The following is a 10,960-nucleotide window of genomic DNA, read 5'->3' as shown; positions in this document are numbered from 1 at the left end:
ACCAGTCCCATATCTCCTTTTCCTTGGTTCTTCTGCATCCCGCATGAGCCAAGGCAGTGCTACTCTTTGCATCCTGTCAACAGGCATTTTCACTGTAAGATGCTTGCTGTGGGGCAGGGCATGATCCCAGCGGGGCCTCTCACCTGGCTGCATCCCCCAGTTGCCCCCGCAGTCTCCTCTCCAGTCCAACCCAAACATGGTTGGGGAGCGCAGAGGGGAGGGCCCAGCATTCCCCAGTCCAGACACATATCTAATCAGCAGGCCTCCTTAGCATATCAATCCAAGACCACTCTAGAGAGGGATGCCTGTGCCCAGTCTTCTATTTTTAACTGGTGTGAACTGGAGATAAAAACACAAGCATTAAAAATCAAAGTGCCAGTCAGGGACTGAGAATACAGGGCAGCCCAGGGCAATATAGTGATCTGTGTCCTTATGTCTCCCTCTTTCTTCCCACTCTCATTTTATGTCAACTTTCTTTTTCCTTCTCAAATGTCTAAAGATCCTGCAAAATATGTTTTCCATGAAGGAGATGACATCAGTCATTTATACCAGTGCTTCTGACACTTAAATGTACATGTCAACCCAGGGGGATCTTGCTGAGAAGCAGATTAGGGTGACACTGCATTTCTAGCTCATTCTCGGGACAACCATCCTGCTTGTCCAAACACTGCGCTGAGTTTGGAGGGCTGATGCGTTTATGTGGCTTAAATTGCTCTTATCTTCTAGACAAGAGTATCTGCCTTTTTAGTCTTGTCTCCGCCTGAAATGAAGGCCTTGGCCCCAGTTTAAGGACGTTCATCTCTCCACCAGCCAGTGGGCAAGCTGCTTTTATCATGGGTTCCTTCATTCGCATTGGCAGTGGGAGATCCTCTTCAGGCTTAAAGATCAAAGTCCGAGTGTGAGAGAAATCCCCCCACATGGATGAGGGCTACCTGACATCTGGGCCGGGGTGCACCTGGTCCCTTCTCCAGCAAGACTTGGCCAAGCTCTCACGGCAACCCTTGCCAGCCTCCTCCCTGGCCAGACCCAGACCCATGCATTAGCTGGGACCCCAGATGGCCTTGATTCATCCCAGCACCCTGAATAAAGCCACCAGGCTGGTGGGGAATAGACCAGAAGGGTGCCCTGTCCCAGGTGCCCCTTTGCCAGGCACTCAAATGTGCTGCTGTGGTGTCCTTTGTGCCCACGAGAGCTGCCAGGGCTCTGCTCCTCCAGCTCCCAGCCCTGGAAGATGAGAAGCTGCTGTTGCTCCCCTGCTGCCCTGGCCCAGCTGTCAGGACCCCTCAGCAGAGGGCAGGGCGCCAAGCCTTCCCACTCGCAAGTGGCTTATTGTCCCTTAGGTCGGTGGGGTGCGGAGGAACGAATCCACAGCACATCCAGGGAGCACCCCCACCCCAGGAAGGGGAAGGGGGTGGGTTGGCGTCACCTAGTCTTCCCCTGCCCCCTACCCTTCACCGCCGGCCCCTCCCTAGCTCCCTATTTGGACATCCCCGTGGCTGCCCCCTCCCCTTCCTTACATGGTCTGGGGGCCCGGTTGATCCTCTCCCCTGCCCCTGGCTCCATGAATGGCCTCAGCGGTCCTAGTTGGTGCGAAGGCGACCAAATAAGGCAAGGTGGCAGACCGGGCCCCCCACCCCTGCCCCCAGCTGCTCCAACTGACCCCGTCCATCAGCGCGCTATAAAGAGGCGCTGCCCGCGCCGTCGCCCAGCGCCGCAGCCGCCTAGCCGAGCCGCCCGCGGACGGTGAGTCTCGCCCGCCCCGCCTGCCCTGCCCGGCCCGCTCCTCCCTGCCGCTCCAGTCACTTTTTTTTAAAGCCCAAACTTTGTGATTTGGTTCTAACTTGTCTTGGCCCGGGGGTTGGGCCTCAGAGGAGGAGGGCGCGCAGAAGAGGAGTTTTGTGGCCCCGCCAAGGGGCGCTTGGAGCCCGGTTCCCGTGAGCTTTCCCCTCCGTCTGGGGCACAGGCACCGGGGTGTGCATAGTTCGTGAAAAGACGAAAAGTTAAAGGGCTGGGGAGGACCTCTAAGGGCTTGGGTTTCCTGGATCGCCAGTATGGTCCCTTCTTGCACCTGGGGCAGAAGGTGAGACTCCTGGCTGGGTTCCTCTCCCCTTCTCTGTGCGCCTCTCCTGACTCCTTCCCGGCTTCTTCCCGCGCTTTTATGCCAGGTGGGAAGGGGAGAGGAGGTGGCAGGCATTTCCCCTCCTCCCCCAAAGCCCCTATTCCCCTTTGCTCTGCCCCCTCCTCCGAGTGCAGACAAGGTCAGCTCCAGAGGTAGCTGAGCAGGGCCGCCCTCCCCTCCTCAACCTGCAGACCCCGCTGAAGCTGTGCCAAGATGTGTGACGACGAGGAGACAACCGCCCTGGTGTGCGACAATGGCTCTGGGCTGGTGAAGGCCGGCTTTGCAGGCGATGACGCGCCCCGTGCAGTCTTCCCTTCCATCGTGGGCCGCCCACGCCACCAGGTAAGCTTCCCACCTGGCCTGCCCTGGGGCAACCAGGGGCAGTCCCCAGCCCCATTCCACACCTCTTCCTGCCACCTCCTTGATCCAGAGATTTAGGGACTATCTCACCCGACCTTCCTGTTTCATGACTCTTGAGGTCAAGTCAGGAAAAGTTGGATCGGTTTCAAATCCAAGCCAAGACAAGCAATATACCCCACCAAACCGCAACATACCAAGAAACGCACACTTGCTCCCAGTCCACCTCAGTGGCACCCCTCTCAAAGGGTCCCACTCCCTGGTGTGAAAAGCTGCCAGCTTCTCTCCATCCCTGGCCTTCTGGATTTTTAGGTTCCATTGTCTTCTCCTCTGTCTCTTATTCACTTGGCTTTCTTCATTGTCCTTAAGTTTCAGTGCTGCCCAAAACTTATTACAGCAAAACCTCTCTCAACCAACCAGGACCCAAGCCACATTCCTCTCTCTTGTTCACAGCCAGTTCACAGGGCTCCCCAAAGATGTAATCTATCTCCTTCCTGGCTGTTGCATTTTTAGAAGCCAGGCGTGACAAAGGCAGCAAGTGTCATGGTGATAGTGACATACCACCTCGTTTATTAAAAGAAATGCCATGCTCTCTGGGTTTGTCACATGCCTGGCCAGACAGGCTGCCAAGGAGGAGAGCTGTAGTCCTCAGTGCTGGTGAATGACAGGTACTCCAGGACAGCTCTGGACAGGCTGGTTTTCACTGTTGGGGTGATAATGGGGTATCAGCCCATCTTTATATGTTGGCTTGATGAATGTCAAAATCTTTTCTTAGGAGGAATACAATGTCATTAATTCAGTCATTCCAAAATGTAGTTTTCTATATTCCGATTAATGTTGGTGATGAACTTAATAATTTAATGAAGGCATTATGATATTTTAAAAATGAGGTGCTGTTTCAGTGAAATAGCTTTCTTTTTTCCCCTTAGTTATAGTCTAAATGATCAAGTTGTACATCTTTGGGGGAGAGAGAAAAGAAGGTACAAGGTTGATTTTTAAATGATTCTTCTAAATCGGGGCAAAATCCCGTTGTCTATTCAGTTCTAGTATATTTAAGATGTTCCTTGACTTGGGAAATTAGATATAAATTGATAAGGCATTGGTTATATTCCTGACATGGTGGAAGCATGATTTTCTCATCTTTTTCTTCTTATAGGGAGTCATGGTGGGTATGGGGCAGAAGGATTCCTACGTAGGTGATGAAGCCCAGAGCAAGAGAGGTATCCTGACCCTGAAGTACCCCATTGAGCATGGCATCATCACCAACTGGGATGACATGGAGAAGATCTGGCACCACACCTTCTACAATGAGCTCCGTGTGGCTCCTGAGGAACATCCCACCCTGCTCACTGAGGCCCCGCTGAACCCCAAGGCAAACCGTGAGAAGATGACCCAGATCATGTTTGAGACCTTCAATGTCCCAGCCATGTATGTGGCCATCCAGGCGGTGCTATCTCTGTATGCTTCTGGCCGTACCACAGGTAAGCTTGGGCCCTGGGGACAGTGACTGAGTAATCACATTCCTAAGCATTGACCTGGCTGTGAATTAGATTCCCTGACTGGGAAAGGAATAATCTCTTCCCTCATAGTCTCTAGCAAGGTGTCTGTGCTGAGACAGAGGTAACAAAAGTAGCCCTAGGTTAGTTTCAGAGCACACTTACTGTAAGAGCTGAAAGCTTGTGGAGTTAGATCTTTCCCTTATTTAAAGTATGTGATGTCACATACTGAGGCTCAGCACACTGTAGCAACCTGGAATGCACCAGTCATCGGTGTGTGCTTACGCTGTCACATTCCCTGGGCATGCATCCCCAAGGAGAACACACGTTCTCTACAGGGTCTGAGTCAAAAAAGAGAGATGAGCAAGTTCGACGGAAGCAAAGAAACATACGTCTGAATGCTTACATAGTATGCTAATTGGTGATGCAAGGGATGGTCATTTGAAAGTGTCCTTGGGAAATTTCTCTGCTACAATATTTAAAAGGATGGGCTGCAGTTGGCTTCGGATTTAGTATCCGTGATGCTCATTTTTATTCTTTGTGTGTAAGGGATCTAATTTTGTCTGGATTGAAGCCCATTGCTAGTATCTCTTAGCCAAGAATAAAAGCGGGCTTTGCCATGGGTGAAGCAGTGGTGGTGTCCTCAGGAATTCTCATTCTCGTCTATTTCCCCAACAGGTATTGTTCTGGACTCTGGGGATGGTGTAACTCACAACGTCCCCATCTATGAGGGCTATGCTTTGCCCCATGCCATCATGCGTCTGGATCTGGCTGGTCGGGACCTCACTGACTACCTCATGAAGATCCTCACTGAGCGTGGCTACTCCTTTGTCACCACCGGTGAGTTGTGTGTGTGTGTGTGTCATCTGCCATAGCATGAGTCTGCCTTTGTTCCTCCCTCTGTGAATCCACTTGCCTCCTCACAATTGACCTCTTTCTTCAAATCTTGACTGCGATACCCTTTATTTCTGCAGCTGAACGTGAAATTGTCCGTGACATTAAAGAAAAGCTGTGCTATGTCGCCCTGGATTTTGAGAATGAGATGGCCACAGCTGCCTCTTCCTCCTCCCTGGAGAAGAGCTATGAACTGCCTGATGGCCAAGTCATCACTATTGGCAATGAGCGCTTCCGCTGCCCCGAGACGCTCTTCCAGCCCTCCTTCATTGGTGAGTTGTAGGGTTTGGCGTAGAGGCATGGCTTCTCCCTGGAAATCTTAGGGTCTCCCAGAGTAAAATCTATTATAATTAGGAAGGAGCAAGGGGCCCCTGATTTAAAAAAGTCATAGCTTGGAGTCCCACACAGCTCAGCTTCAAGTCCTGATGGCTCAGCTCATTAAAGGGAAAGTCTGTGTTCTGCTCTAGTGATATGATAAAGGATGACCTACTGAGTTCATCTCAAAATAAGGATAGACAGTGGTGACTGAATGCCACGTATCTACAGGAAAAAGGATGATTACTCAAGAGAGCTGACTTATTCCAACAAGTTCCATTACTAAGTAGCTGGACTTTTATTTTAAGTTACTCATGTTGTTAAATGCAACAACAATCCTACTCATAGTAATAATCAAACACTTGCACGTCACTAAACATCTCTCCTAAGCAATGATTTCCAAGAGGAAGCCTGCCTGGATCTCATTTTAGTCCATAAATAAAAATTTCATTCATTTTAACTTAAATGTGTGTCTTGTCCTTTTCCAGTACATCTCCAGGCATATGATGGTTACAGGAGGTGTTCACTCCAAGCAGGTGCTAAACACAGTTGTTCCCTTCTTGGCAGTCTGTTGCGGATTAACTGTCAGACACCTGTTCCACATATGCCCTGCAGTGTATCTTATAGGGAAACATATGTTTCAGAGACAAATGGTGATAGCTCACCAACACATAGGAGGCTTGTTCTCTTTCTTCCACCCTGGCCTGAATGCACTGTGATTTTTTTTTTAACTTATTCCTAGGCATGGAATCTGCTGGCATCCATGAAACTACCTACAATAGCATCATGAAGTGTGACATTGATATCCGCAAGGACCTGTATGCCAACAATGTCTTATCTGGAGGCACCACCATGTACCCTGGCATTGCTGATCGTATGCAAAAGGAAATCACTGCCCTGGCCCCTAGCACCATGAAGATTAAGGTAAAGCACTTTTGGGGGTGGGAGATCCAAGGCAGGTCTTGATATTCTAAGAAGAACCTCCTTCCTAACTCCTTTCTCCTCACACTTAGCTTCCTGTTTCCTATAAACTTTACCTTTTAGCTTTTATAGCACTTGTTCTTAGCACTTTTTCTGATTTTTTTTTCTAGCACATTTCCCAAGATAGGAAACTTTAAAAGTGCTTTTAAGCAGTGAATAAAAATAAATCTCTGACAAGAAAAAACACAACTAAATCTTTGAACACATTTTAAAAGCCCCCAACTTTTGGACTAACATCCATCATGCATTTAGCTTGTTGACACATTATACTCCAGTTCAGAGAAGTGGAGAAATTCTATTTCAATAATGTACTATGTCTTTAATAATGGAAACAATGAAATAGAGGCAAGTTTAGAAAATTGATTGGCCATATTATTTTGTGGCATGAAATATCCCACATTACGGCAGTGAATTAGTGTCTAATACGCTTTTTATGCATCTTTCCAACATGTTGCTTGCTCCCTGGCTTGTAACTTCAGAGTTCACTGGAAATTTTTGTTTTCTTTCTACAGATTATTGCTCCCCCAGAGCGTAAATACTCTGTCTGGATCGGGGGCTCCATCCTGGCCTCTCTGTCCACCTTCCAGCAGATGTGGATTAGCAAGCAGGAGTATGATGAGGCCGGGCCTTCCATTGTCCACCGCAAATGCTTCTAAGATGCCTTCTCTCCTAGTCTACCTTACATTCAGGATGACAGCATTACGCTTCTCGGAGTCTTCCTAACCACCCTCCCTCATCTCTCATCAATCATTGTACAGTTTGTTTACACACGTGCAATTTGTCTGTGCTTCTAATATTTATTGCTTTATAAATAAACCAGACCAGGACTTGCAACCTACAAAAGTCTCTCTTATTTCTTTCTGGGCTAGGCATGGGATGGGGCAGGTATTTGCTTTGACATCCTGAGCATTGTAAATATTATAGTATCATAAGATTCACCCAGATGAATTAGTGTGACATTTAGCTGGGAATTCTAATATCAAATTTTCATTTTATGTTTTGGGACAGAATCATCAATATATTTCATATCTGAAAAGTAGGTTTAATGCCATATAAGCAAAAAATGGGATAGAATAAGGCAATTCTCTAAGATTAGTTGCTATGGATGACACTGAAAATTGTTGTAGCATATGTTCCAGTTGTTCTTGTAACTTTGCCAGAAACACACATACATTGATAAGGAGAACGTCAAAGATTATTTTAAATAAATTGGCTTAACTTCTCAATCTTTGGACTCTTCAGTTGTCTTCCTGAGGACTGTGCATGAAATTCAGAGGCTGGCTGACAGCTGGGCCCAGCCGCGTCCCATTGCAAATACCCCCTAAACAGATCAAGACCATTGAGCATGTTCAGAACGAGTGTGAGCAAGCAGGAGCCAGATACTTCTGCCTAATCAGTGACTAAGTTGCAGGATAAAGATCTTCAACCTCTTCATTTCTTTGAAATCTGGGAATCTTTTATTGAGTGAAGTGAAGGCTGTGAAGTCCCGATGGAACAAGGGGAAGGGACAATGACAATATTCACTTTACTCCATTCTGGACTTTGCAAAATATGGTGGGAGGAGTACGGAGGGCAGCAATAAAAGAATTAGGGGTTGTCATACCTACACGTAAATCCCCAGTGTGTGTGGTCTTGGAAGCTTCAAGGAGATGCACATGGGTCTGGGTCTTGAAGAATGGCTAGGAATTAGGGAAGTGAGAAGGGCGGAGAGAACGAACATCTCAGCCGAAGGAAATGGGGCAGAAGCCTGCAAACAAGGCATGGGGCTGAGAGGAGCTGGTGAATTTTAGAAAATCTGCTGGGAAAGGTAGATTTCAACCTGATTGCAGAAGCTTTAAAAATTTTTATTTTCAAATTAATTGTTCATAAACTGTGAGAGCTCACAGGAGCATTTCAATGGACTTAAACTTTATCTATTGATGAGGGAATCAAGACGCAGAGAGATTAAGCAACTGGTATGATGTTATACAGTTTGTTTGTGGAATACTCAAGACAGGAACCCAGATTTTCTGACATCTAATTTTATGGTGCCTCTAAAATCATCCTTTCTAAATTTAGTCACAGTCGCTCAAAGGTAACCTAATTCTATCATGATTTTTGGGAATCTGGGTTCAAAATTGGGAGTACTCTGAGTTCATAGACATCTTTAATAAATTGTCACTGTCATTCAAGGTCAGACCTGTGTCTTTATGCCCATTTATTTAAAAATATATTTGATCCCTGCCTCTGGGATCCAGGCACAGTAATAGGGGCAGGGGACACAAAGATGGATCAGAGCACATTTTCTGTGCTTAAAAAGCTCAGAGTTTAGTGTCATAGTTAGCATTGCCTAGGGGAAGGCCTTCTGTACAATAAAGTCTAAATAATAATTCTGGTGGCATTTTCTTTAGTTAAGTTATAAATCTTATTGTAGATTTTCCTCCCTCCCCTTGCCCCCGCCATTGTATCCTATAGCACAGACGAATGAGTTTAAAAGCTAGGTATCAGTTAAGGAGATGGACTTGGGCCATACATAGGGAGGTATGGCTTAGCTAATCTCTGTGTTTCTTTTTACTCACCTCTCAAGTTGCATAAATATTGTGAATTTTATGCTCTGAATTCAGTATTAATGCTGCAAATGCAGACAACTGGCTGGGGTATCACCTGTGGTTCTTTCCATTTATAAATAGAAATGGAATATATATTAATATTTCTACTTAAAAGCAGAAGCTTTAAGAATCCGCTTCTGATATTTGTCTAAGCATTTTTTTGTCACGACTTTTTTTTTTAAGAGACAGAGTCTCATTATATTGCCCAGGTTGAGGTGCAGTGGTTATTCACATGTACACTCTCATTACTGATCAGCATTGGAGTTTTGACCTGCTCCATTTCTGACTTGGGCCAGTTCACCCCTCCTTAAGCAACCAGGTGGTCCCCCACTCCTGGGAGGCCAGCATATTGATGCTGAACTTAGTGTAGACACTGGATTGGCATAGCACGCTACAGCCCAGAACTCCTGGGCTCAAGAGGGAGCTCCTCCTGTATCAGCCTCCCGATCACCTGGGACTACTACAGGCACATGCCACCATGCCCAGCAACACACAGCTTCTTGTTAAATTCTGAGGTTTTCTCATCTCTGCTTAATGATAAGGTGTAAGATATTAGAACAGCTGAATCTTTTAAATATTGTGCTTAAGGAAGGTACTTAGTAAGTATTTTCTTAAGGCCGCCTTCACATGTATAAAATAATTAAAATTTCTATAGTGAGTATGTCCTTGTTATAGTGCAATGTACAAAAACCTATATAGATTATGATATTTCTTCTTAATTTATAATGAAAAATGTATTGTTGGTGGTTTCCAATACTCCCAAAACACTATATCTTTGTTTTTCTTGACCAAGCAATGACCATTATAGAAATGGGTTTAAATATTCAAAAGAGTACAGTAAAGAGAAAAATTACTGAAGCAAATGGACTATTTAGAGGGGTAGGGCTGACTTATGATATCCAGGGCCTAAAACAATGTCACTGGGTCTCCACCTTTCTCTCCAGTTCTTTGGTGGGATTTTTTATTGTCTGAATTGTGGTACCTCCAAAATTCATGTTAAAGCCCTAACCCTCAATGTGACTCTATTTAGAGACTGGGCCTTTAAGGAAGCAATTAAGGTTCCATGAGGTCATAGGATGGGGTCCGAATCCCATAGGACTGGTGTCCCTATAAAAGGAAGCAGAGACACCAGGAGAGCACACACAGAGGAAAGGGCATGTGAGGTCACAGCAAGGATGTGACCATATGCAAGCCAGGGAAAGCGGCCTCATGAAACCAATTCTGCTGAAGCCTTGATCTTGGACTTCCAGCTTCCAGAACTGTGAACAGTAAAAGCCTGTTGTTTAAGCCACCCAGTGTATGATATTCTGTTGTGACAGCCTTCGCAGTCTAATATAGAATTTCTGCATGTGCTGGACGTGATGGCCCAAGGCTCCTGATCTGCCAACCTGGCAGCCTCTGGGACAAAAAGGTGCCTTCTCAGATGGTACTGGCAAAAGTTCCAGGGACATACCTGAGCCTGGTCAGGCTTTGGAACTGAGTCATACCATCCCTACCACAGGGAGCGATCAATATGATTTAGTGGGGAAACAAAATGGTCCCAACACCATTCCCAATGAGCTAGAGCAGGAGAGGAGAAAATTCTGGGGGTTTGTAGGGGAGGGACCAACTGTTGGAAGGCTCCAACTTTCCAGCCTAGGAGTTTGATTTGATTTAACAGGGCCCTGAGAAGGGCTGGAGAAGAGCCGTGACCATGATGTCACTCAAACAACCTGGGAGGTGAGACTGAGAAGTTTTGGATGGTGATACGTGTGACTGGCCAGATTTTTTTGATACCCCACTGTGGCCCAGGGATCCAGGACCCCAACAGTCCCTATATGATCAGATTAACCTGCTTTTTGAAAGGAAATAATAAGTCAGATTCACTTTATGGTTAATATAATATAAATGTCATAAATATGTCCTAGTAACTGATAGGAAGGGAAGTTATTTTAAGTCTTTTAGGCTTAAAACAACAAAGGTTGTCTCTGTTCACCTTAAGGTCTTCCAGGCTCATTATACAAGGAATCTCTCTGCTAGGCAGAGCTTGGCTGTTACTATGGCAACCAGGCTCACAGTAGGAAGCCATCCCTGAAAACAAACCTGGGGAGGCTGCAAAAGTACACCTCTAGTCAGTCACTGGCGAGCTTGATTCTAGAAGATGTTCTTTGCAGTTCAATCATCAGCCCTGGGTGCAATAGATGCAAGCAAGATCGACTAGGAGGATACAG

The 10,960-nt window shown here is 46.3% G+C and overlaps 1 protein-coding gene across 1 annotated transcript; it reads left to right on the top strand.

Moving 5' to 3' along the window:
- The first annotated feature begins 1,709 nt into the window (after positions 1-1,709).
- Positions 1,710-7,005, top strand: ACTC1 (actin alpha cardiac muscle 1). Its single transcript, XM_012766343.3, has 7 exons — positions 1,710-1,743; positions 2,311-2,461; positions 3,633-3,957; positions 4,651-4,812; positions 4,947-5,138; positions 5,924-6,105; positions 6,675-7,005. The coding sequence occupies exons 2-7, from the start codon at positions 2,333-2,335 to the stop codon at positions 6,816-6,818; spliced, it is 1,134 nt and encodes a 377-aa protein (XP_012621797.1). The 5' UTR covers positions 1,710-1,743; positions 2,311-2,332; the 3' UTR covers positions 6,819-7,005.
- Positions 7,006-10,960: the final 3,955 nt, after the last annotated feature.

Source organism: Microcebus murinus, chromosome 6 (genome assembly GCF_040939455.1).
Source record: "Microcebus murinus isolate Inina chromosome 6, M.murinus_Inina_mat1.0, whole genome shotgun sequence".
Classification (NCBI taxonomy): Eukaryota; Metazoa; Chordata; class Mammalia; order Primates; family Cheirogaleidae; genus Microcebus; species Microcebus murinus.
This window is presented reverse-complemented; position numbering and strand designations above follow the sequence as displayed.

What these genes read in the sequence shown, in the direction of transcription:
- ACTC1 (XM_012766343.3), top strand. Translation starts at nt 2,333, where the DNA reads ATGTGTGACGACGAGGAGACAACCGCCCTGGTGTGCGACAATGGCTCT. An exon ending in TGCTTCTGGCCGTACCACAG is followed by an intron (nt 3,958 to 4,650) that starts GTAAGCTTGGGC and finishes TTTCCCCAACAG; the next exon opens with GTATTGTTCTGGACTCTGGG. An exon ending in CTACTCCTTTGTCACCACCG is followed by an intron (nt 4,813 to 4,946) that starts GTGAGTTGTGTG and finishes TTATTTCTGCAG; the next exon opens with CTGAACGTGAAATTGTCCGT.